This window comes from Salvelinus namaycush, chromosome 20 (assembly GCF_016432855.1).
Source record: "Salvelinus namaycush isolate Seneca chromosome 20, SaNama_1.0, whole genome shotgun sequence".
NCBI classification, from domain to species: domain Eukaryota; kingdom Metazoa; phylum Chordata; class Actinopteri; order Salmoniformes; family Salmonidae; genus Salvelinus; species Salvelinus namaycush.
Genome location: NC_052326.1, coordinates 36,726,865 through 36,754,467, shown reverse-complemented (window position 1 = coordinate 36,754,467; position 27,603 = coordinate 36,726,865). Strand labels below are relative to the sequence as shown.

Genomic DNA, 27,603 nt, shown 5'->3' with positions numbered 1-27,603 from the left:
ATTGGCCACAGATAAAATTACGTCAAATCACGTTATATCTATCATAGCTTTGATTGGACTGATCATGACAACATCATACCTTCAAAATCTTAGCTAGCAAGCTAGAAAGCAGTCATCTTGGATCAAGTCGACAATCTACTGGCAAATCCTTTTCAATCCTTGTCATATGAAGAGAAATTATAGATAAAACACATCGGTGCTCATCGGCCATAAACATTACATAAGTTGGAAATCGCAAATTCAACAATGAGTGGTTTGGAAGGAATCCGTGTCTAACTGCAAGCTTTGCAAAGCAATCACCAGCCTGCTATTCAGTGGAGAGTGTGTTTGGTTCAAGTCTAGGTTTAACGGTCTCTTCCAAGCTTAAAAGGAAAAACATTCACTCGCAGCACAGCATGGGCCAGAAAAGGTTGAATACATTGGCCATGCTGTCAATCCAGCATGACTTCTGCCACCTTCAAAACAACTGGAAACTCAGAACTGGGAAATCTCAGACTTCAAGACAACTGGGAACTCTGGGAAAAAATTTGCTCCGTCTGGGAAAATAAGTTTTGAACGGTCATCCAAATCGGAATTTCAAGTCGGGAACTCGGCCTCTTTCTAGTGCTCCGACCTGAAGATAACTGATGTCATGATTCAACCTTGATTTTTTCCTGATTTCCCAGTTGTCTTGAAACCACCATAAATCCAAAGAATGCCAAACTTTGATGACAGAATTTGTCCACAAGAAGGACCGCCACACCATCCGCCTGTTCAAGTGAGCACAGCACAACAAGGTGAGTCCAAAAATGTCTTGTATGCTGCTGCATAAATGACAATATGCCAGGGAGATATGTATACTGTAGCTAAGAAAATAATACTAAGTGTATGTTGTGTAGTAAGCTGTTAGTAGCCCATGTGCCTCACCCTAATAATTTGGTCCCTTTCCCCTCATAACTTAGCCTACTGTCCTGACTTGGTGGTGCACATGTAACCAATAGCCTGTTTTAGAGAAATGTAATCATCTAATATTGTAAGAGATTTCATTGTCTGCTTATATGCCCCCTTTATTTATCCTATGGTTCTTACTTGGTGTACAGGGAGTACACTGTAAGAACGGCCCATGTTCTGAATTCTGTCGCTGTACATTTCCAAAGTGCAGAACAAATAGTTATATTGATTACGTCTGTCCTAGCTCACTCATTGTCTTAATCGAAATGACGGATTGCCTCTTATCCGCTCGTACAAACTATGGCATAAGGGGACAACATCTCAATTGTTAGTGGAAATTAAGCAAGTCAGCCATATCTTTTTTAAAGGCAGTAAATGTGGCCGAATTAACTGTTTTGCTGCTATTCAAGGCTTCGCTGACAGCCAGGTGTAGCGGTGGTAAGGATTCACTCCATGGTGCTGAAACGAAAGCTCTGCTGTACCTCGTGTCATTATAAGGTACGTTACATGACACTGAATTGTATTAGCTCCTTTCAATGTGTACTTTATGCCTGTTGCGGTTGTATGCTTCTTATCGGTTTTCCTCCAATTAACCTTGTCAAAAAATTCTCATCAAATTGAAGAGCAACACAGTGATTTACCTGTGTGTGTCTGTCCATCTGTCTGTGTCCCTCTCAGGGTGTTATGTCTGAGCTGTGGTGCAATGTCTGCTAGAGAAGAGCTCTAGAAGTGTTTCGCAGCACTGAACCCTGGGTGGGTAGCACAGGCTGGTGGTGTAGCTCCAGACAGGGATACTTCATTGAGGACGAACAGGTCCTCCACTTCAGAGTGCCTCCCTGTAAGGACTGTGGGGGCATATTGAAGCAAGACGTGACATTATTTGGGGGGGCGGGGGGGGGACAGTGAACCGAGATACAGTAGTTTGTACATGACAGACTGGTGGGGTCTGATGCAGCCATAATTGCGGGATCTTCTTTGCAGGTGGGCATAAATAAGGTGTTATTATATATTGCTAGAGTCCAGAGACCATACCTCTTCAGTAGTCAACCGTTTGTTGCAGTTTGACTATTTTTGTCTTGTAGATACATCTTCAAGTTCTCTAAGACATCTGTGTAGTTTCACTGTTATATCCTTGTTTTTTTCAAAGTGTATTCTGGGTACAGATTCCTACTGGCAGCAGCTGACTAGAAGATCCCAGTGGCCATCTTGAACAACAGGCCTACCAGGGCCGACCACCTGGCAGAGTTCAGAGTCCGGGCTCGTTGTGGGGAGGTACTGTCAGTCATTCAGCCCGACTGACCAGAGACAGACGATGGCCTTACTAGGACTCCAGTCACTGATCCATAGACACTGACAACTGAACTACTCAATGGGCTCTACCTCTTGGTCATCCAGGCAGCAATGCAATCAGCCTCAGGACGTTGGGCTGGAGAGATGGAAACTTGTTTCTATGACATTATGGGAAACCCCACAAGTAACGGAGGATATGCTTTATGGCTGACAGGGCACTATTCTGAAGTTAGCACCCACCATATTGATGGAAGTAACAATCATCCATAGAAATTAATGGTTATTATTCTACTTTCCACTTAAATTGTCAGCATACTTCAGTTCGGCTGGCGCCTAGCCGAACTTGGCTACTCGAACGAGTGCGCTCACATACTTCCTTAAGACTGCTTGAAAAGAGAAATAAAAGCGTCAAAAGTACTCATTGTACATTTTGAGACGTAGCCAGTATACACTTCCTCAAAATAGTCAGAATTAATCTATAAGTCAAGAAATCTTAAATTTTTACGTTTTTGCCAAAGAGATTAGTCACACAATTTTACATCTAACTAATTACAAGTCAGGTGCAGTATTATTCAATGAAAAAATGTGCATGAAAACGAGTTGCATCGTTTTGAATGACAACAAAGACTTTGAAGAATCCTTACTGTTGACCAATCACCGACGAAGGGGCGTAGACTTCAGCACAGAAATTCGGCTTGCTTCCAGAAAATAATTGTGTGCCCAAACAAAAAAACTCACCGAAGTCCAAAACAAACAAACACTGTCACAAAATGTCAATCTAGACACGAACTCTACCGAACTGTTTAGGCTGAGAAGCATACGGGACGCCTTTAGCCTGTACATCATTTTAGCTAAATAGTATAAACACTCCTCTCTCTATTTGGCTCTTTTCTCCAGCATTTTGGATTTGAGATCAAATGTTTCATATGAGCCGACAGTATACAATGTCACCTTTAATTTGAGGGTATTTTCATACATGTTTTATTGTTTAGAAATGAAGGCCTTCTATGCATCTAGTCCACCCATTTGAAAAAGTAATAAGTACTTGGTCCCATATTCCTAGCACACAATGACTACATCAAGCTTGTGACTCTACAAACTTGTTGGATGCATATGCAGTTTGTTTTGGTTGTGTGTCAGATTGTTTTGCCCAATAGGAAGTGAATGGCGAATAATGTATAGTCATTTTGGAGTCACTTACGGTAAAAAATAATATGTTTCTGAACACTAATGTGGATTCTACCATGATTACAGATAATCATGAATAATGATGATCATATTATACTATTTTGGGCTCCCGAGTGGCACAGCGGTCCAAGGCACTGCATCTCAGTGCTAGAGGTGTCACTACAGAGCCTGGTTCGATTCCAGGCTGTATCACAACCGGCCGTGATTGGGAGTCCCATAGGGCGGTGCACAATTTGCCCAGTGTAGTCCGGGTTAGGGTTTAGGCCATCATTGTAAATAAGAATTTGTTCTTAACTGACTTGCCTAGTTAAATAAAAAATTAAATACCCCCAAAATCAGGAATAAAGATCATGATCTTTGTGCCTCTTAATTTCTCTCATCATTTACAATTTATTCATGATTACTCCTAATCATGGCAGCATACACATTCATGTAGGAGTGTTCTGAAACATAGTTTCTTATTTACAATAAGTAACCCCAAAATGGGCAAAACAATCTGAAACACAACCAAAACAAAATGCAATGCATCCAACAAGTTTGTAGCCACAAGCTTGATGTAGTCATTGGTGTAAACTTCCCTCACAAATGCATTTATATTTTAAATAAATTATGTTTACAAACTGATTATGTAAATCAGTTTGGAAACATGAACAAGTGCTTCTTCAATGTTTGCTTATCAATTGTTTTACAGACAATATTCAAAATACAAATACCGTCACATTTTCCATACAATATCCATCCACAAAGTCCTATTATAATCATAGAGCCACAGAAGGTAAGGTGACAGTTGATCTGGTTACACTGAGTCCAGAGAAGACTGTCTGCTGCTGAAATCGTTCCTGAAGCTGTGTAGTCCAGCTAGCCATCACTGACAGAGTCTCTGCCTGCAACATCTCTGGGGTGCTGAAGGAATACAGGCAACACCTGTGACCCTTAACTCCAGAACCACCACCCTGCCAGGATGCCACAGCCTTGGTCACCACCAGCGGAGACATAGCTAGGCAGTTCTCAAAGCTCCTGCTCTGGTCAAACCAGTATGTGGAGGGGTAGCCCAATAGAATCCCGAATAGAGTACACAGATTCCATGCCTCACAATGACTCTTTTCAATTCGGTGAGGGACATTTCTCATCGCAGAATGTTGCCCAAACTGTCTAATATGAGCAAGTAAAGCATGAATCATGTCCCTGATAGCTCCCCACTGTAGCTCAGTGATGGCAGGCTGCTCCAGTGAGTGACATACATCCACCACAGTCACAGTCCTCCTCAAGAGAAGTGCCTCCAGGTTTGCTATAGTTAGGGATGGGTTCACAATCAAGGAATTCTCACTGATGACCACTGTCTGGAGAGATTTAGACACAAGTTGTGCAGCCTGCAGTGAGTTTAAATACTGTTGGACCTGCTCTGCAGATGCTGTATTACTGTCATATAGCAGAGCGGGCTTCAGGCCCAAGTCCACAGCCAGGACCTGAGTAGCCAGGTTCAGACTCACAGTGGCAGAGAAGCGTTTCTTTCCAACTCGTAGACATTTGCGAGCAGCAGCAACAAAGACGTCTGAAGAAGCCATGGACTGCTCCTAGGGAAATTTGAACATGTGGCAACATTACATGTTGATGAATCAAACTCCATGCTGACCAAAATATTATCAGAATAGTGTGCGTTAGTACGAGTTTTGCACCTAAAACGAGCATGCCGGAGGAACCACAGTAGCCAGCTAGCATGATAGTTAGCCTAGAAATACATGGCTGAACTGGAACCACGCTCATGCCTTCCAGTTACTTCCCACATATAATTTACTTTGACAAATTCATTAGTAGGCTACAGCTCATTGATCCTAAAGTTAATCTATTCATCGATCTACCGACAACTTTAAAGCATAACGTTACTTACTTCTGGTCGTTCTTCTTTTTCTGCTTCGGGATTGGGTTGGCGGATCGCATCCAACTTTTAAGGTGCATACCCCGCCACCTACTGTACTGGAGTGTGAGGCCAGTCATGGTTTACCGACATTAAATTATTTGAATTATTCATGTTCCTGTAAGAAATTGAAATAGAGCCCTAGACACCACTTCCCTCCCCCCACTACACCACCCAAACACCAACCAGCCTCTCTAACCCTTTGACACAATCTTTCCCTATCTGCATCATACTGTTCACAAAATATCCACACACTCCACCGTTTCCTCCACTAAACACTCATCACACAGACCTATCATCCACAACGTGACATTCAAACCTGTGTGCCTAAACCGTAGTCTACTCCACACAACTTCCTCTAACCTACATCCCATACTCCCCACCTCTTCCCTTACTGACTGGTGCATGCAATAAAAATTGCCTCCCCTTACTACTAGCATCCCACTCCCTTTGCCAAAGATCATCATCTTATTAACATCATTAGGGCACAGGGACTATCCAACTTGGTCACCATCATCCACAAGACAGGAAAGCCAGCTACTTTGAACAGTATTTTGCCACCCCCATTCTCAGAACCCTCAGACTCAGCAAAATCGACCACACTGTGCACAATTGCTGGAACCCCCCACCAGTGTTCAAGACGCGGAGATATTTTGCCTTCAGGTTAGGTCTGCCCATGGCTGGGCTAGCATCGTGGAAGTACAAGGACATAATGGCCTACACCCGCTCCAAGGACACCATCGCGCGCCTGAGAGCCAACTAAGTCGTGGACCCGCAACAGGTATGGTTAAATGTCAGTCACCACAGCATCATGGATGGCTGTTCATGGTTGCCTCCCCACTAGCCAAAAGAGAACCATCGCGCTCTCCCAGAAGCTTGGCTGATGCGTAAACCCCGCAAATTCAGACAAACAAAGAGGTGTAATGGGTTCCTACTCCAAAATACAGTATGTCGCATAAAGCTTACTTCATTATTCAATGTTTTTCATTTTTACTGCATCAAGGATAGCGTACACAGACATTTCAGCTTTACATCCTTCTTCAGTGTGTAGGTACCTCCCCACTAGGAAATGAATGTATAGACGGCACATAGTTCGTACAGAGCGCTGCCCCCACGGATGCACTGACACTGAAAACATATACCACCTCTTTGTTTAGTGCACCGTGGCCAGGTGGGTCTAGGCCCTGTTTATTCCCTCTGTCTCCCCCAACAGGTTGCTGACCCTACCTTTCCTGATAGCAGAGAACATCCTGAACGGTTCTCCCTGCGAATGCACCACCACCCAGCTCCGCCAGCAGTGGAGGTTCATCGGCACCGTTAAGCAGTTTCTGTGGGAGACAAGGAACATACTGGGTCTACCAACAACAAACCGTGGAACGAACGACCCTGAGGAGGAGGATCATCATCCTTCTCAGGGATCACGCCATCACAGATATCCACAAAGACCCGGACCAGGCGAAGGTGGTATGGGGTTGGCAAGATGGAAGGACATCCACATCTAAACCATCCCCCGAGCCGCCTAGACCAAGACAAATCCCAGACCCGTCCTCCAGTCTTCAGCGTCCAGCCTCACTGCCGCATCACTCCTCTTCCACGCCCCATGCCACCAACCACTCCCCCCGAACCAGCCAAGGCCGATGGACACATTCTCTACCCCCCTTCTCTCTCAACATTTCTCCCTATCCCTACCTCCCACTATCACTCTCACAGAACCGGCACCAGCCCAGAATCATGAACCATCCACCAACACAAGAGGGCGAAGGGGGGACCAAACATCAGACTTTCACCCAGAGCGAGCAGAACACAGGGAGTGCCATCAGGGCACCCTTGTGTGCCTGCTTGCTCCTCAGGTTGTCCTTCCTCCCCTCTGCAAATCCAGCACCAGTCCCAGCACCAATCCAGATCCCATTGGCCAGTCCCAGTACCAGACCATCAGACAAGGTGCGGAGGAGGGACTAAACACCAGACCTTCCCCTGGAGCGAGCGGACCACAGGGGAGTGCCACAATTTACCTCCCGGTTTAGAGCTCCCTTGTGTGTCTGCTTGCTCCACAGGTTGTCCTTCCTCCCCTCTGCAGATCCAGCACCAGCCCCAGCATGAATCCAGATCCCAGTAACCAGCACCATCCCCAGCACCAGACGAGGCTCAGAGAAGGAACCAAAGATTACACCTTCACCCAGAGCGAGCAGGCCACAGGGAAGTACCACCATTGTCCTAGGGCTCCCTTGTGTGTCTGCTTGCTCCTCAGTATGTCTTTCCTCCCCTCTACAGATCCCGACCCAGAACCGTCCCCAGTTTCCCGGTTCCTGGTTCCTATTTCTCCCAGGCCCACTGTCCCAACACCAACCCCTGGTTTTCCAGCTCTGGCACCAGCATGATTTCCAACCCGGTCCCAACACCAACCCAGGTTTTCCCGGTCCTAGCCCCAACACCAGGACCAACCCTGGACCCAGCATCGGCCAACCACAACTGCCACCTTCATCCAGCAACTGCCAGATCCACCCTTCCCCCAACGCAAAGACACAAACACAACGTTGACCAACCATGACTCACTGACTGACTAACAAATTGACGGACTGATAATTGTTAAAAGTTATTTGATTGAATGCATTTGTTTTTTAGTTTATTTTTTGGTAATTGTTTGTTTTTCTTTTGATTTGATTAACTTAAGTTGGATTGATTATTTATTGTTTCAATTGTTTATTATTTTGAAGTTTAGCTAAATATGATTTGAAATTTTAACAAGTTATGAATTTTGGAATAACCAAATAAATTGACCTCTGCCAAATATCAAGCCCTTTTGCCCACATCAGCCTTCTCATTACCTTCCACACCCTCATGGGCGGGAACCCAGCAAAAGCTTACCACCACTCCCATCCTCTCCAATCCCATTAACAGCACAATCATCTCCACAAACAAGTCTCCCCTATCTGTCTTCACACTATTCTTGCATTGTTGACACCAATGATTTATATATACACTAGATGACTGTATTGAAGCCACCGTGCCTGCATCTTGGCACTCCCCCACTGTTGTAAAAAATATTTTGGAAGCTATAGAAATGGATTCATTAATGTCAAAATTGTTTTTTTCCCACATGTATTATATTGCGGACACATTAATGCATTCTTTTTTAATGATATGTGAGCTAAAAAAATATATAAAGACATTTTCCTTAAACTTATTTTTTTTGTAAGTACTAATGTTACTGTCGCCACTATATGGAGGTAAAATAATGACATACACTACCGTTCAAAAGTTTGGGGTCACTTAGAAATGTCCTTGTTTTTGAAAGAAAAGCACATTTTTTGTCGATTAACATAACATCAAATTGGTCAGAAATACAGTGTAGACATTGTTAATGTTGTAAATGACTATTGTAGCTGGAAACGGCTGATTTTTAATGGAATATCTACATAGGCGATCAGAGGCCCATTATCAGCAACCATCAGATCAAATCAAATCAAATGTAATTAGTCACATGCGCAGAATACAAAAGGTGTAGACCTTACAGTGAAATGCTTACTTACGAGCCCGTAACCAACAACACAGTTTAAAAAATATGGATAAGAATAAGAAATAAAAGTAACAAGTAATTAAAGAGTAGCAGTAAAATAACAATAGCGAGACTATAAGTGGGGTACCAGTACAGAGTCAATGTGGTGGGCACCGGTTAGTTGAGGTAATATGTACATGTAGGTAGAGTTATTAAAGTGACTATAAATAGATGATAACAACAGAGAGTACCGGCGGTGTAAAAGAGGGGGAGAGGGGGGGCAATGCAAATAGTCTGGGTAGCCATTTGATTAGATGTTCAGGAGTCTTATGGCTTGGGGGTAGAAGCTGTTTAGAAGCCTCTTGGACTTAGACTTGGCGCTCCGGTACCGCTTGCCGTGCGGTAGCACAGAGTACAGTCTATGAATAGGGTAGGGTGGCTGGAGTCTTTGACAATTTTTAGTGCCTTCCTCTGACACTGCCTGGTATAGAGGTCCTGGATGGCAGGAAGCTTGGCCCCAGTGATGTACTGTGCCGTGTGGAGTGCAATAGAGATTGCATCATCTGTGGATCTGTTGGGGCGGTATGCAAATTGGAGTGGGTCTAGGATTTCTGGGATAATGGTGTTGATGTGAGCCATGACCAGCCTTTCAAAGCACTACATGGCTACAGACGGCTCGGTAGTGCTACGGGTCGGTAGTTATTCAGGCAGGTTACCTTAGTGTTCATGGACACAGGCACAATGGTGGTCTGATTAAAACATGTTGGTATTACAGACTCAGACAGGGAGAGGTTGAAAATGTCAGTGAAGTCACTTGCCAGTTGGTCAGCGCATGCTCGCAGTACACGTCCTGGTAATCCGTATGGCTCTGCGGCCTTGTGAATGTAAACCTGTTTAAAGGTCGTACTCATATCGATTGCGGAGAGCGTGATCACACAGTCTTCCAGAACAACTGGTGCTCTCATGCACGTTTCAGTGTTATTTGCCTCGAAGTGAGCATAGAAGTAGTTTAGCTCATCTGGTAGGCTTGTGTCACTGGGCAGCTCTCGGCTGTGCTTCCCTTTGTATTCTGTAATGGTTTGCAAGCCCTGTCACATCCAACAAGTGTTAGAGCCGGTGTGGTACAATTCGATCTTAGTCCTGTATTGACGCTTTGCCTGTTTGATGGTTCGTCGGAGGGCACATATAAGCTTCAGGGTTAGAGTCCCGTTCCTTGAAAGCGTAAGCTCTAGCCTTTAGCTCAGTGCAGGTGTTGCCGGTAATCCATGGTTTCTGGTTAGGGTATTAGGTACTCAGCAAAAAAAGAAAAGTCCTCTCACTGTCAACTTCGTTTATTTTCAGTGCAAATATTTGTATGAACATAACAAGATTCAACAACTGAGACAAACTGAACAAGTTCCACAGACATGTGACTAGCAGAAATTGAATAATGTGTCCCTGAACAAAGGGGGGGGGTCAAAATCAAAAGTAACAGTCAGTATCAGATGTGGCCACCAGCTGCATTAAGTACGACATTTTATCTCCTCCTCGTGGACTGCACCAGATTTGACAGTTCTTGCTGTGAGATGTTACCCCACTCTTCCACCAAGGCACCTGCAAGTTCCCGGACATTTCTGGGGGGAATGGCCCTAGCCCTCACCCTCCGATCCAACAGGTCCCAGACATGCTCAATGGGATTGAGATCCGGGCTCTTCGCTGGCCATGACAGAACACTGACATTCCTGTCTTGGAGGAAATCATGCACAGAATGAGCAGTATGGCTGGTGGCATTGTCATGCTGGAGGGTCATGTCAGGATGAGTCTGCAGGAAGGGTACCACATGAGGGAGGAGGATGTCTTCCCTGTAACACACAGCGTTGAGATTGCCTGCAATGACAACAAGCTCAGTACGATGATGCTGTGACACACCGCCCCAGACCATGACGGACCCTCCACCTCCAAAATCGATCCCGCTCCATAGTACAGGCCTCGGTGTAACGCTCATTCTTTCCACGATAACCGAGAATCCGACCCACCACCCCTGGTGAGACAAAATCGCAACTCGTAAGTGAAGAGCACTTTTTTCCAGTCCTGTCTGGTCCAGCGACGGTGGATTTGTGCCCATAGACGATGTTGTTGCCGGTAATGTCTGGTGAGGACCTGCCTTACAACAGGCCTACAAGCCCTCAGTCCAGCCTCTCTCCGCCTATTGCGGACAGTCTGAGCACTGATGGAGGGATTGTGCGTTCCTGGTGTAACTCGGGCAGTTGTTGTTGCGACCCTGTACCTGTTCGGATGTACCAATCCTGTGCAGGTGTTGTTACACGTGGTCTGCCACTGTGAGGATGATCAGCTGTCCGTCCTGTCTCCCTGTAGCTCTGCCTTAGGCGTCTCACAGTACGGACATTGCAATTTATTGCCTTGGCCACATCTGCAGTCCTCATGCCTCCTTGCAGCATGCTTAAGGCACGTTCATGCAGATGAGCAGGGACCCTGGGCATCTTTCTTTTGGTGTTTTTCAGTTAGTAGAGAGGCCTCTTTAGTGTCCTACATTTTCATAACTGTGACCTTAATTGCCTACCGTCTGTAAGCTGTTAGTGTCTTAACGGCCGTTCCACAGGTGCGTGTTCATTAATTGTTTATGGTTCATTGAACAAGCATGGGAAACAGTGTTTAAACCCTTTACAATGAAGATCTGTGAAGTTATTTGGATTTTTACGAATTATCTTTGAAAGACAGGGTCCTGATAAAGGGAAGTTTCTTTTTCGCTGAGTTTACATACTGTCACTGTGGGGACGACGTCATCGATGCACTTATTGATGAAGCCAATGACTGATGTGGTGTACTCCTCAATGCCATCGGAGGAATCTCGGAACATATTCCAGTCTGTGCTAGCAAAACAGTCCTGTAGCTTTTTTATTGATCTTGTCACTGGTGTTTCCTGCTTCAATTTTTGCTTGTAAGCAGGAATCAGGAGGATAGAATTATGGTCAGATTTGGCAAATGGAGGTCAAGGGAGAGCTTTGTATGCGTCTCTGTGTGTGGAGTAAAGGCGGTACAGAGTTTTTTTCCCGTCTGGTTGCACATATAACATGCTGATAGAAATTTGGTGAAATGGATTTAAGTTTCCCTGCATTAAAGTCCCCGGCTACTAGGAGCGCCGCCTCTGGGTGAGCGTTTTCTTGTTTGCTTATGGCGGAAAACTGCTCATTCAATGCTGTCTTAGTGCCAGCCTCAGTCTGTGGTGGTATGTAAACAGCTACAAAAAATACAGATAAACTCTCTAGGTAGATAGTGTGGTCTACAGCTTATCATGAGATACTTTGCCTCAGGTGATACTTCCTTAGATATCGTGCACCAGCTGTTATTTACAAAAATACATAGTCCGCCGCCCCTTGTCTTACCAGACGCCGCTGTTCTATCCTGCCTTTACAGCGTATAACCAGCCAGCTGTATGTTGATAGTGTCATCGTTCAGCCACGACTCAGTGAAGCATAAAATATTACAGTTTTGAATGTCCCGTTTGTAGTTTAATCTTCCGCGTATGTTATCTATTTTATTCTCTAAAGATTGCACGTTTGCTAGCAGAATGGAAGGAAGTGGAGGTTTATTCCCCTACGAATTCTCATTAGGCAGCCCGCCCTCTGGCCCCTTTTTCTCTGCCTCCTCTTCACGCAAATCACGGGGATCTGGGCCTGTTCCCGAGAAAGCAGTATATAATTTGCGTCATGCTCGTCAGACTCGTTAAATGAAAAAAAGTATTCTGCCAGTCCGTGGTGAGTAATCGCAGTCCTGATGTCCAGAAGTTATTTTCGGTCATAAGAGACGGTAGTGGCAACATTATGTACAAAATAAGTAAAAGAATAAGTTACAAACAACGCAAATAAACAAACAAAAAAACACAATCGTTTGGGGACACGTAAAACGTCAGCCTTCTTCTCCGGCGCCATCCTGTGTTCCAATGGCACGTTGTGTTAGCTAACCCTAGTTTATCATTTTAAAAGGCTAATTGATCATTAGACAACCCTTAGCAATTATGTTAGCACAGCTGAAAACTGTTGTTCTGATTAAGCAATAGAACTGGCTTTCTTTAGACTAGTTGAGTATCTGGAGCATCAGCATTTGTGGGTTCAATTACAGGCTCAAAATGGCCAGAAACAAAGGACTGTCTTCTGAAATAGTCAGTCTATTCTTGTTCTGAGAAATGAAGGTTATCCCATGCGAGAAATTGCCAAGAAACTGAAGATCTCGTACAACGCTGTGTACCACTCCCTTCAACAGTGACGAGGAGACTCCGGGATGCTGGCCTTCTAGGCAGAGTTTCAAAGAAATAGCCATATCTCAGACTGGCCAATAAAAAGAAAAGATTAAGATGGGCAAAAGAAGACACTGGACAGAGGAACGCTGCCTAGAAGGCCAGCATCCCGGAGTCACCTCTTCACTGTTGATGTTGAGACTGGTGTTTTACGGATACTATTTAATGAAGCTGCCAGTTGAGGACTTGTGAGGCGTCTGTTTCTCAAACTAGACACTCTAATGTATCTATCCTCTTGCTCAGTTGTGCACCGGGGCCTCCCACTCTTTATATTCTGGTTAGAGACAGTTTGCGCTGTTCTGTGAAGGGAGAAGTACACAGCGTTGTACGAGATCTAAAGTTTCTTGGCAATTTCTCGCATGAAATAGCCTTCATTTCTCAGAACAAGAATAGACTGACGAGTTTCAGAAGAAAGTTTTTTTGTTTCTGGCCATTTTGAGCTTGTAAACAAACCCACAAATGCTGATGCTCCAGATACTCAACTAGTCTAAAGAAGGCCAGTTCTATTGCTTAATCAGAACAACAGTTTTCAGCTGTGCTAACATAATTGCCAAAGGGTTTTCTAATGATCAATTAGCCTTTTAAAATGATAAACTTGGATTAGCTAACATAACGTGCCATTGGAACACAGGAGTGATGGTTGCTGATTATGGGCTTCTGTAATATTCGATAAAAAAATCAGCCGTTTCCAGCTACTATAGTCATTTACAACATTAATGTCTACACTGTATTTCTGATCAATTTGATGTTATTTTAATGGACAAGACATGTGCTTTTCTTTCAAAAACAAGTACATTTCTAAGTGACCCCAAACTTTTGAACGGTAGTGTAAGTGTACAAGCATGTAAAATATGTCATTATCTTACCTCCATACCACAACAACAAAATACTTAAAATTCATGTAATTTTGTCCATGAAACATTTAATTGAAATACTGTAGAATTCCATTAATTCCTTTGGAGGACTGCTCCTTCTGGGAGTGCCATATGACCAACCGGTGGCTTTGAAGGCTCTCATTGGCCAATACAGAGCATCAGCAATCCAGGGTTTATATACATCATTGGTTGATACCAGCAGCTGGAGCATGGCGCACACCCTTTGCTTGACCATGGTTGAGTGGGCGTGTCCTGACTGATTCATTCAGAAGAATTGCAATATGATTTTAAAAATTCATACCTAGCTCAGTTTAAGTTCTCTCTAGTACTTTTAAGATACAAATAATGTCAAAGCACTTATTTACATGGTTATTTATTGCGTTACGTTAACAAGTACATACAATGTTGAGATACTGAAAGCAATGTCATACAGTTTTAATAATGTAATACGCAGGCACACCAGTTTCCAGACTATCACCAAAAATGATTTTGTGCCAACACAGTAAATATAAAGTAAATGGCCACGTTCGAGAGGACCAAAACCCTAATGTATCATAGGTAAATTGACCTGACTGACCTACAAATAAAATAACATGATGTTATTTATGATGCAAAGTCTTTTGCAGATCAGTCAGTCGGCAGTCACCTGCAATGTCAAACAAGCCCAATATCTTGTCCCTTATGACTGACATTTTGGTCCGAGACACCTGAAAATAAAATATGAGATAAATTGATTCTTCTGTTAATTCCACATTCAACTGGCAACAACCAATATTACACATTTTACAGAAAGAATACAAGTCATTTACACAGTAATACCAATAGTAATCAAACATGAATTCTGGTGTGAGGTTAATGGCCTGCCCTGTACCTCTCACGATATCCATCCTGTTCTTGCACTAGGTGATTGGTTGAGGGGACATCAGGTCAAAATCTGAGAGATTCCTGGCAACCCAAACTCCAACTGCATGATACGTGAAACACGTTGCATTTGAAATAGGAATGTTTAGCCATATGGCCCATACCTTCTGAAATCATTTCTATCTGTAGCAAATCGACATGCGGTACTGATCCATTCCACGACACCATAAACCGGTGCCCCGATAGCCTTTCTCCCAGCTGCGCTCATCTTAAATGTTTAATGTGAGCGCTTGCCTTCATGCTAAATTATAGTTTTTCCAATTTGGGGAAGAATTGACATGTAACACCATCACCGAAAGACACCAGGTTCCATGCTATCTGGGATCGTTGGGACGTCCCTACCCCCCATTGAAGTCGACATTTCAAATGGTTAAGGGCAAAGGTTAGGGAAGGATAAATTATGCTTAGGGTAGGGGTTAAGAACGTCCCAAGGATGTGAGATAGCATTAACAACAGGCATAAAAAAACGACGGTCGCCGATAAAGGCCATACTCAGGTTGCTCATTCATATCTTTATCTATTCGTGTTGTTTTTAGCGTTGCATAACAGAACATGTCTGCAGCACGGTACCGTCGGTTCTTGAAACTCTGCGAAGAATGGCCACGGGACGAATCAAAGAAAGGCCGTGATTTAGGAACGTTTCTACGGCAGAGAGTAACCCATGCCTTTCGTGAAGGTGAAAACACACAGGTAGAGCTAATCCACTTACAATGTCGCACGAGAACGTCAACCAATGTGGCTAGCTATCTTTAGCTAGGATGATGGGGCACCCGTCCATATCGACCTTGCAGTTGCATGCAAAACAAACATGTTTAGCAATGTAAATCAAAGTATAGAGCTATAGTCAAGAGATGTAATTGAGTTGTGGTGAGACACGACAATCATGCAGTGAGGCCAGCAGCACAGAGGGGTGGTTCACTTACAAAAACAGAACTAATTTGAAAATCATACCCCCGCTACTGTTTGGTAAATTGACGAATGAGACTGAGGAGGAAATGCAGCCTAACCTATGATCAACATGATGGGTTTAGACGTATTTTGAAACAAGGCATTATTCCTTTGCAAAAACACTTATTTTGAAATTGCAGGTCATTTTACAGATTGAGCCTCTAAATCTTAAAAACAATCCCATATAACAGTATCTGTATTTGGATAGTTTCTAGATTATATTGTATGGACCCCCTATGAACTGATCTGATCTTTCTTGACAGCTCTCTGATCCAGAGAAGTGTGATCAAATATATGAAAGCTTGGCCCGAATCAACACTAATGTATACCGAGAAAGAGTAAGTATTCACTTATACTGCATCCCCCCCCCAAATTAAAATAAACATTTGCTCAGCTGAAGAAGTGTATATCGGTCTGCTAATACAGGACTAGTAAAGGCCCAGTGCAATTTATTTTTAACTAAATGTATTTGAGTGTTTATCAGCATGTGTAACTTCAGTCTGATAATTCTTTACAAAACCGTTAAACTCAAAGTACTTGTGGAATATAAAAGTACTTGCTTGATATGTTTTACAGTTTCTTGAAATACTTAGCAAATGCAAGTTATTTCTATATGAACTGAAATGGTCTATTAATTTCTTCCATTTTAGTAGACACTCTTTTCCAGAGCAATTTACAGTAGTGAGTGCATACAATTTCATACTTTTTCATACTGGGAATCGAACCCACAATCCTAGCATTGCAAGCGCCATGCTCTACCAACTGAGCCACATCACAGACCACTTGACATCTCAATGTACTGAATTACTGTATTGTGCATTGTTTTTCTTCATGGTGATGGCAAGTCTATAGGTACAAACCTAGATGACCAACCTATGTACAATACAGTAATGTACATTTACATTGTGGTTTGTAAGGATGGTAAATTAATACTGCATAAAAAGTGGTTGTTTTCCTTGTTATTTGATCAAGACAAATATTTAATTTGATGGGGTGATTTGTGTCTTTGCCCATAACACCTTTTGATATAAATGTTTGAGGACAGGGGTTTGTGCTTTGTCATTCTAATGGTATCCAGAATCGCAGAGAAAGTGTCAGGGCAACAACACTTACAATTCCAACTATTTATTCCTGCAAGATACTGTTATATACAACTGCCTTTTTTGCCAAAGTGGAGATGCGGAATTTTTTTGGGGGCCTGTGCTACAGACGTTTATATCGGTTCGCTAATACTAGTAAAGGCCCAGTGCAGTAATTTTATAAATATATTTTTTAAATTCAGATTTTTCAGGGGGTGCTGCAGCACCTTACTATGGGAACGTATCTTTCATATAGACAGAGTAAAGACATAGGCTGCCACCTGTGCTAATTAGCTATCTAGTGTGCTCCGAACACCTGTGTGTAAGCTAACTGGATAGGAAGTGTAGTTCATCAACTGGAGGCACAACGTGTATGGATCTTTGCAAAACAGCTAGAGTAAATATATATATTTTTTTTATCTGAAAGATTCTTTCTCGCTGACATGTACGATAAGAGGCAAATCAGCACTTTTTGAAAACCATTTAGAAAGCGATGATTATTGACGTTTCTAAACGTTAAACAGAACGTCGGAATTGTAGTTTAACAGAGCCAAATGTGGGGGAATGTAATGGCTGAAAGGTTTTCAAGAGCTATAGTCCACAGCAATGACCATACACAGAGCGATGTCTGTTCATTACACGTGCATTTGCTAGTTGCAGCAGCTATGAAAGATCTTGGAGAAAGCCAATTGATGAAGTTGTGTGTCAATGAGGGTTATCGTTGCCTCTAACTCCTGTAATATCTGTTCACAGTTCCCCCGCACAAGAGATACCAGTTTTACAGGTGTCACAGTGGAAGAATGTAGAATGCTATTAGCAACAGGTATGGACACATAGTCCCAAGTACATCACATTCATTATTTATGCATGCAGATACATTAGGGATGGGCAACTGGTGGCCTGCGCTTTTGTAGTTCCGCAGATCAATTCACAAGCAGTTTCTCTTATGTCAGTCACTTGCTAGGATTCCATCCAATTGGCGACAGATTTTCATGCGAATATTCTCAAATCTGAATAAAGAAAATATGCGCATTTTTCCGCCAGTGGTCTTTCCACCAAACCGACCTCTTGCACGTCCAAATCAGTCCCTGATGATGTTATGCACACAAACTACTTTTTCTCTTAAGTTTTCATGTACTGAATAAAAATCTAATGTTCAATGTGTTTCCATCATATTTTCAACTCTACCGACAGTTCTGTCACACTGTCGGTAGTAGCAAATGTGCCTACTCTGGTCATAGCACATGTGCTCTAGCCATCAGCTCGCAGATACAGTGCGTGTAGGGTAGTCTACATAATGAGGTTATTATGAATGAGCAAGAATATATATATTTTTTCAAACGGTAATCAAGCATCAATTGTCACCAGAATCAGACCCTCAATATTTGTTGAAAAAAGCATCAAGATCACCGTGCACTGATCACCACCCAGTGAAGTTCATAAGTTATTTAATCTGTAGCCTAATAAACTACAAGGTTTCCCGAGTCGTAGTGGGATGGGCAACATGTTTACTTCTATATGATGGTTATTACAGTGCCTTGCAAAAGTATTAATCGCCTTGGTGTTTTTCCTATTTTGTTGCATTACAACCTGTAATTTAAATAGATTTTTATTTAGATTTAATGTAATGGACATTCACAAAATAGTTTAAGTTGGTGGAGTGAAATGGAAACATTTACTTGTTTCAAAAATTAAAAAAAATTGAAAAGTGGTGCATGCATATGTATGCACCCCCTTTGCTATGAAGCCTCTAAATAAGATCTGGTGCAACCAATTACCTTCAGTAGTCACATAATTAGTTAGATTTCACACAGGTGGACTTTATTTAAGTGTCACATGATCTGTCACGTCATCTCAGTATGTATGTATGTGTATACTGTATATATATATATATACCTATTCTGAAAGGCCTCAGTCTGCAACACCACTAAGCAAGGGGCACCACCAAGCAAGTGGCACCATGAAGACCAAGGAGCTCTCCAAACAGGTCAGGGACAAAGTTGTGGAGAAGTACAGATCAGGTTTGGGTTATAAAAAAATACCAGAAACTTTGAACATACCATGGAGCACCATTAAATCCATTATTAAAAAATGGAAAGAATATGGCATCACAACAAACCTGTCAAGAGAGGGCCACCCACCAAAACTCACGGACCAGGCAAGGATGGTATTAATCAGAGAGGTATGAAAGAGACCAAAGATAACCCTGAAGGAGCTGCAAAGCTCCACAGTGGAGATTGGAGTATCTGTCCATAGGACCACTTTAAGCCGTACACTCCACAGAGCTAGGCTTTATGGAAGAGTGGCCAGAAAAAAAGCCATTGCTTGAAGAGAAAAATAAGCGAACATGTTTGGTGTTCGCAAAAAGCCATGTGGGAGACTCCCCAAAAATATGGAAGAAGCAACTCTGGTCAGATGAGACTAAAATTGAGCTTTTGGGCCATCAAGAAAAATGCTATGTTTGGTGCAAACCCAACACCTCTCATCAGCCAGAGAACACCATTCCCACAATGAAGCATGGTGGTGGCAGTATCATGCTGTGGGGATGTTTTTCATTGGCAGGGACTGGGAAACTGGTCAGAATTGAAGGAATGATGGATGGCGCTAAATACAGGGAAATTCTTTGGGAAACCTGTTTTTGTCTTCCAGAGATTTGAGACTGGGACGGAGGTTCACCTTCCAGCAGGACAATGACCCTAAGCATACTGCTAAAGCAACACTCGAGTGGTTGAAGGGGAAACATTTAAATGTCTTGGAATGGCCTAGTCAAAGCCCAGACCTCAATCCAATTGAGAATCTGTGGTATGACTTAAAAATTGCTGTACACCAGCAGAACCCATCCGACTAGAAGGAGATGGAGCAGTTTTGCCTTGAAGAATGGGCAACAATCCATTGGCTAGATGTGCCAAGCTTATAGAGACATACCCCAAGAGACTTGCAACTGTAATTGCTGCAAAAAGTGGCTCTACAAAGTATTGACTTTGGGGGGGTGAATATTTATGCATGCTCAAGTTTTCAATTTTTTGTTGTCTTATTTCTTGTTTGTTTCACAATAAAAAAGATTTAGCATCTTCAAAGTGGTAGGTATGTTGTGTAAATCAAATGATACAAACCCCCCAAAAATCAATTTTAATTCCAGGTTGTAAGGCAACTAAATAGGAAAAATGCCAAGGGGTGAATACTTTCGCAAGCCACTGTATATAAATATTTGCGCATGAAGCCGTTTCCATTGCCATTTCTCACATAATTAATTTTACCAACACAAAAAGATCCCGCCATGTTGAACGAACAAATTATCTATCGGCATTTATGAAATTGTACCAAAACTTCCTGTTTCCATCCCTTCTGTCGTTATTTGATTTTATATGGTATGACTTTACTTGCATAAAAACTGTGGATGGAATCGTGGTTTCTGACTCACTCAATTAGCTAACATTTTTAAGATTGGTAAGTTAGTCTAGCCAGCAATCTAAAGTTGTAGTAGTCATGGTCAAATTACAGACCAGGGCGTTGATTTTGTTAGTCACTCTCACTCAGATATCATGTTCAAAACTGCAGACAAATTCTCCACCCTATGGCAAAAGTAGTAGAACTGCAGGAAATTAACTATTTAAAAAAATTATCCCCACACTGTGAAGAGGGGTGTTGGAGACCCCCAACAAAATTTTACTTCGGGCCCCCAAATGCTAGGGCCAGCTGTGACTGCATGTGGGTATGGATAATTAGACCCGCAAGCCACTGCGGCCTCTCATGATGAGTTCAGATTTTGTGGCCCCCATCACTGCCCATCTCTGAGCTAAATGAATATAACATAATAGGTCTAGTTTTATTGCAATAAATTAACCAACCCAAATCAAAATGCTATTACATTTCAGGACATACACACTTCCCTATTTCTCTTCAATAATACCAGATCTTCTACTACATGACCAAAAGTATGTGGACACATGGTTGTCGAACATCTCATTCAGAAATCATGGGCATTAATATGGAGTTGGTCCCCCTTTGCTGCTATAACAGCCTCCACTTTTCTGGGAAAGCTTTCCACTAAATGTTGGAACATCGCTGCTGGGAATTGCTTCCATTCAGCCAGAAAAGCATTAGTGAGGTCGGGCGCTGATGTTGGGCGATTAGGCCTGGCTCACAGTCGGTGTTCCAATTCATCCCAAAGGTGTCCGATAAGGGTTGAGGTCAGGCCAGTCAAATTCTTCCACACCGATCTCGAAGGGACAGCAGTGGAGAATGTGGAAAGTTTTAAGTTCCAGGGCATACACATCACAGACAAACTGAAATGGTCCACCCACACAGACAGTGTGTTGAAGAAGGTGCAACAGCACCTAGCGGCTGTGTGAACAGCAACAGCACCTCTTCAACTTCAGGAGGCTGAAGAAATTTGGCTTGTCACCCAAAACCCTGACAAACTTTTACAGATGCACAATCGAGAGCATCCTTTTGGGCTGTATCACAGCCTGGTACTGCCGTCACACTGCACAACCACAAGGCTCTCCAGAGGGTGGTGTGGTCTGCATTACGCGTCACCGGGGGCAAACTACCTGCCCTCCATGACCTACAGCACCTGATGTCACAGGAAGGCCAAAAAGATCATCAAGGACAATAACCACCCGAGCCATTGCCTGTTCACACAGCCGCTATCATACAGAAGGCGAGGTCAGTACAGGTGCATCAAAGCTGAGACAGAGAGACAGAAGTTGTTTTTCAATCTCAAGGCTATCAGACTGCTAAACAGCCATCACTAACATAGAGAGGCTGCTGCCTACATTGAGACCCAATCACTAGACACTTTAATAAATGGATCACTACACAGTAGAAACAATGGCACTTTAATAATGTTTACATATCTTACATTACTCATATCACATGTATGTTATACAATCTACTGCACCTTGCCTATGCCGCTCGGCCATCGCTCATCCATATACTTATATGTACATGTTCTCATTCACCCCTTTAGATTTGTGTGTATTAGGTACTTGTTGGGGAATTGTTAGATTACTGGATAAATATTACTGCACTGTCGGAACTAGAAGCACAAGCATTTCGCTACACTTGCATTAACATCTGCTAAATGTGTATGTGACCAATAAAATTTGATTTGATAAACCATTTGTTTATGAACCTCGCTTTGTGCATGGGGGCATTGTCATGCTGAAACAGGAAAGGGCATTCCCCAAACTGTTGCCACAAAGTTGGAAGCACAGAGTTGTCTAGAATGTGATTGTATGCTGTAGCATTAAGATTTCCCTTCACTGGAACTAAGGGGCCTAGCACGAAACATGAAATACAGCCCCAGACCATTATTCCTCCTCCACCAAACTTTACAGTTGGCACTATGCATTGGGGCAAGTAGTGGTCTCCTGGCATCCGCCAAACCCAGATTAGTCTGTCGGACTGCCAGATGGTGAAGCGTGATTCATCACTCCAGAGAACACGTTTCCACTGCTCCAGAGTCCAATGGCGGTGAGCTTTATACCACTCCAGTCCACGCTTGCGCATGGTGATCTTAGGCTTGTGTGCTGCAGTTCGGCCATGGAAACCCATTTCATGAAGCTCCAGATTAACAGTTCTTGTGCTGATGTTGCTTGCAGGGGCAGTTTGCAACTCGGTAGTGAGTGTTGCAACCAAGGACTACACTCTTCACTACATGCTTCAGCACTCGGCGATCCTGATTGGTGAGCTTGTGTGGCCTACCACTTTGTGGCTGAGCCGTTGTTGCTCCTAGACGTTTCCACTTCACAATAACCGCACTTACAGTTGACCAGGGCAGGTCTAGCAGGGCAGAAATTTTACCTACTGACTTGTTTGAAAGGTGGCATCCTATGATGGTGCCACGTTGAATGTCACTGAGCTCTTCAGTAAGGCCATTCTACTGCTAATGTTTGTCTATGGAGATTGTATAGCTGTGTGCTCAATTTTAAACACCTGTCAGCAACGGATGTGTCTCAAATAGCTGAATCCACTAATTTGAAGGGGTGTCCACATACTTTTGTGTGTATATAGTGTATTAAAATGTTTCATGTCTGCTTCTGTCAGTTTTAGACACCTGAAGTGTTAATCTGACTCATACCACCATCTAGTGGACTTTGAGGATACCAACATGTTCAGAGAAGCTTTTTTTCTACAAGAGGCCCCTTTGCACTCTTTCAGCAGGAGGCTGGCACCCAGGCTAAAGGAACTCCACAGGGTGTTGTTCTGAACATGCATGGTTGGTTCTGATGTCTCTCTAACCCCTCAACTCTTCCACCTCAGGTAACATGCAGAAGATGGATGAGGAGAAGAAGGGCTTGTGGAAAACTCTCACGGAGCGATTCTCCACCAAACAAGATGTCACCCCTGAGAAGGCTCCTGAGAACAAGTAGCACTTCTGTATGTTTTCTTTCCCCTTCAGCCACTTTAGAAATAACCAAATAAATAAGAATAATGTTTTATCTTGTCATTTTAGCAGGGCCATTGTAACATACAGAATAAATTACTGAACACAGAAAGTCTGACTGAAATGTTTAAAGTGGCAATCAGCGGTAGAAAAAATTAAGCGGACTCCCCTGTTCCGGTAAAAAGCTGAGGGATGGGGCTGGAGAACTGTAACTATACTCAAATTCATAGACAGAGCTATGGATGCAAGGACTGACCATTCATGATATCAAACTTATAGTTAACCTTGTTTTGAGGCTATATAGTGTTTGTTTACAAAAATTGAGTAAGACAAGCTTATATTTTAGGTTCTGATGGGGTACAACAGTTGAACCAAGCTCATGAGGCATTTAGAAGTTATATTCTTCAAGAATCAATATCAATTTATAAGTCCAAAAATGGATGTACTAACTGATCAAATCAAAGTTTATTTGTCACGTGCACTGAATACAACAGGTGTAGTAGACCTTACAGTGAAGTGCTTACTTACAGGCTTTAACCAATAGTGCAAAAAAGGTATTAGGTGAACAATAGGTAGGTAAAGAAATAAAACAACAGTAAAAAGACAGGCTATATACAGTAGCGGGGCTATAAAAGTAGCGAGGCTACATACAGACACCGGTTAGTCAGGCTGATTGAGGTAGTATGTATTTGTAAATATGGTTAAAGTGACTATGCATATATGATGAACAGAGAGTAGCAGTAGCGTAAAAGAGGGGTTGGCGGGTGGTGGGTGGGACACAATGCAGATAGCCCGGTTAGCCAATATGCGGGAGCACTGGTTGGTCGGCCCAATTGAGGTAGTATGTACACGAATGTATAGTTAAAGTGACTATGCATATATGATAAAAAGAGAGTAGCAGCAGCGTAAAAAGAGGGGTGGGGGGGGGCACACAATGCAAATAGTCCGGGTAGCCATTTGATTACCTGACCTTTTTGTCCTAGACTTCGCACTCCGGTACTGCTTGCCTTGCGGTAGTAGAGAGAACAGTCTGTGGCTGGGGTCTTTGACAATTTTTAGGGCCTTCCTCTGACACCGCCTGGTGTAGAGGTCCTGGATGGCAGGCAGCTTAGCCCCAGTGATGTACTGGGCTATACGCACTACCCTCTGTAGTGCTTTGTGGTCAGAGGCCGAGCAATTGCCGTACCAGGCAGTGATGCAACCAGTCAGGATGCTCTCGATGTTGCAGCTGTAGAACCTTTTGAGGATCTCAGGACCCATGCCAAATCTTTTCAGTTTGCTCCTTTTAAAAGGTTCAATGCAGCAGTTTTTATTTCAATATCAAATCATTTCTGGGTTACAGTAAGGTATCTTACTGTGATGGTTTTCAATTAAAATGGTCAAAGAGCAATTTCTCAAGCAATAATTTTGCTAGGACTGTCCGAGTGGTCTGAGTGGGGAGGGGGGAAAAGGAAAACTGTTCTTGGCAGAGTGGTTTGGAACTCTTTTCTTATTGGCCTTATCATTTTAACAAATCCACAGTATTATTCCAACCTCTCTGAGAATATGTATAAATATACACAGGAAAGTCACTGACTGCTCTGGGCCTTTTAAATACTATTCAAACACAGCCTTTTACATGGAGCAGACGTTGCTCAAATGCCCTAGCATTGGGTAGATTAACGTCTAGGTTGAGTTTAAGGTGATATGAGTTACAAGTAGTGCATATTATAAAATCAGACATAGGTTTATGTAAATATGTTTATTGGAACAAAGCAAAGTAAACAAACCAGTGCAAAGAGAGAGCATACGTTCAATCATAGAAATCAGTGTTTGCGGTGTAGCGGACTTCTCATAAATTCAAGAATCCATCTTCAGGACAAATAAAACATATATTTTTAACAACAGGCAATTGTAATTCAAATCTGATGTACTTAAGGCTTTGCTGGCATGTACTTTCCTTGTAATAAGAGTTGGCACAATAAATCAGTTCTCTGCAAAGCCATGGTAAGCTTCGACAGAAATATTGGAATACATTTAAGAATGAAGATGGTTTCTGAAATCTTGCAAAAACCAAGCACCAATTTCTTCAATGGAGATTCGTTTATGGGATAAACCTTTATGTAAAAAAACAAAACGCAGTAGCATACGAATGGCTTAATTGTTTAGACCTTGGAGCTGTCAATACAAAGGCTATGCAATATAAAGAGTTTTTGATAACCGTATAGGAATGATGGTAGATGTTTATGGGGTATTATGGCAATTTCTGAACAATTGTTTTATTATCAATAACATTTTGCAATGTAATGAATTAAGATCATATTACTGATGTTGAGCATTGTTGCCTCATACTATTGTAGGCACAACTACATAGTATAGCCATTTTTTTTAGTGCAAAAAATCTTAATATAAATGCAACCAGTAAGACCACATTTTGGTGCCAATATCAACTGACATAGTTATTTCAACAGGAATAGAGATCTTTCAGAACCTGGGAGAAACCAAGTACGGCACATACAGTGTTGCCTACTCCTCCTTTCCATCCTCATCCGGGTTCTCTCTCCAGATGCAGTAGTTGAGGGAGGTGGCCAAGCACAGCCATGCCAGGTAGTGTGTCAGGAGCAGGCTGGCAGTGCGATTGACCGGATACCAGGATGCCATGGTGGCTCCAACAGCACCAGTCAGCATCACTATCTTGATGAGGGCCTGGGGTAGAGACAACACAAAATGGCTCATATGTCATGTTACACTCACTGTAGCAGAATGGAGGTGGTTTTTACAATGGACTGTGTCTATGGATCACCTATTGGAAAAATTATATTCATAGAAAATTCTCATTGAGTGTACTGCTCTTTTTTTGTTTTTATTCATCAACTCCCCATTATCCCAAAACCTGAAGCCATGAGCCCACAACCTTTGCATTATCTGAGAGCTCACCATTTTCAACTTGTGTGCACCAAAGAAGATGGGAGTCCAGGCCCAGTTGAGAGCCAGCTGCAACGCGTAGAGTCCCAAAGGTGCCACAGCATCCTCAGTGAACCCCCCACACTCCTTCCACACCAGGTAGGATCCATACCTATCATGGTGATCATCAAAAATAAGATGCAAGTCAGTTCCATATTTCATGATCCGTTTAATAAAACAAGTGGGAACATGTTTTTCTGAATGAAGTGCGTGGAGCAGATTTCCAACAGATTCAGTTGGGAAACAAAATACATTTTCTAGAATCTATCCTGAACAAAAATAAACGCAACAAGTAAAGATTGGTCCCATGTTTCATGAGCTGAAATAAAATATCCCAGAAATGTTCCGTACGCACAAAAATCTTGTTTCTCATTTTGTGCACAAATTTGTTTACATCCCTATTAGTGAGCATTTCTCCTTTGTCAAGATAAGCCATCCACCTGAGAAGTGTGGCATATCAAGAAGCTGATTAAACAGCATGGTCATTACACAGGTGCAACTTGTACTGGGGACAATAAAAGGCCACTCTAAAATGTGCAGTTTTGTCAAAACACAATGCCACAGATGTCTCAAGTTTTGAGGGAGTGTGCAATTGGCATGCTGACTGCAGGAATGTCCACCAGAGCTGTTGCCAGAGAATTGAATGTTAATTTCTCTACCATATCGTTTTAGAGAATTTGGCAGTACGTCCAACCAGCCTCACAACCGCAGACCACATGTTACCACGCCAGCCTAGGACCTCCACATCCGGCTTCTTTCCCTGCGGGATCGTCTGAGACCAGGCACCCGGACAGCTGATGAAACTCAGGAGTATTTCTGTCTGTAATAAAGCCCTTTTGTGGGGAAAAACTCATTCTGATTGGTTGAACCTGGCTCCCCAGTGGGTGGGCCTGGCTCCCAAGTGGGTGTGCCCCTGCCCAATCATGTGAAATCCATAGATTAGAGCCTAATTAATTTATTTCAATTTACTGATTTCCTGATATGAACTGTAACTCAGTAAAGTCGTTGAAATTGTTGCGTTTATATTTTTGTTCAGTATCGATCAGTGTAGATTTACTGAACCATATTGGTTGACTTACAGTAATTACAATGTGATAACACAGAAGGGGCTTAGGTGATTGTTTTCAACCTAGCAGAGTATGTTGTCTGACACTCACTCCATGCCTGTGTAGATGGTAGTCCACACTATAGGGAAAGCAGAATTGTGTGGACGCCATGGCGGCTTGTTGAGAGTGGGGTACCAAGTCTTCACCTGCTTGCGTGTGATGTAACCTCCATAGAGACCTCCTAGATGAGGCAGGGCAGTCAGGCAAAGCATAGGCAGCCACGACAT

At 42.8% G+C, this 27,603-nt stretch overlaps 3 protein-coding genes across 3 annotated transcripts; 1 reads left to right on the top strand and 2 right to left on the bottom strand.

The window, feature by feature from the left end:
* Positions 1 to 3,635: 3,635 nt before the first annotated feature.
* c20h1orf74 (chromosome 20 C1orf74 homolog) lies at positions 3,636 to 5,335 on the bottom strand. The gene is made up of 2 exons (XM_039015207.1): positions 5,297 to 5,335; positions 3,636 to 4,982 (listed from the first exon to the last, which is right to left on the bottom strand). Exon 2 carries the CDS (start codon positions 4,971 to 4,973, stop codon positions 4,167 to 4,169), a length of 807 nt encoding a protein of 268 aa, XP_038871135.1. The 5' UTR covers positions 4,974 to 4,982; positions 5,297 to 5,335; the 3' UTR covers positions 3,636 to 4,166.
* Positions 5,336 to 15,259: 9,924 nt separating this feature from the next.
* Positions 15,260 to 23,439, top strand: LOC120064604 (ubiquinol-cytochrome-c reductase complex assembly factor 2-like). The gene is made up of 4 exons (XM_039015205.1): positions 15,260 to 15,599; positions 16,121 to 16,195; positions 17,690 to 17,759; positions 23,204 to 23,439. The coding sequence occupies exons 1-4, from the start codon at positions 15,462 to 15,464 to the stop codon at positions 23,311 to 23,313; spliced, it is 393 nt and encodes a 130-aa protein (XP_038871133.1). The 5' UTR covers positions 15,260 to 15,461; the 3' UTR covers positions 23,314 to 23,439.
* A 2,393-nt stretch (positions 23,440 to 25,832) lies between these two features.
* On the bottom strand, positions 25,833 to 27,603 carry LOC120064603 (translocator protein-like). Its single transcript, XM_039015204.1, has 3 exons — positions 27,428 to 27,603; positions 26,244 to 26,382; positions 25,833 to 26,012 (listed from the first exon to the last, which is right to left on the bottom strand). The coding sequence occupies exons 1-3, from the start codon at positions 27,601 to 27,603 to the stop codon at positions 25,833 to 25,835; spliced, it is 495 nt and encodes a 164-aa protein (XP_038871132.1).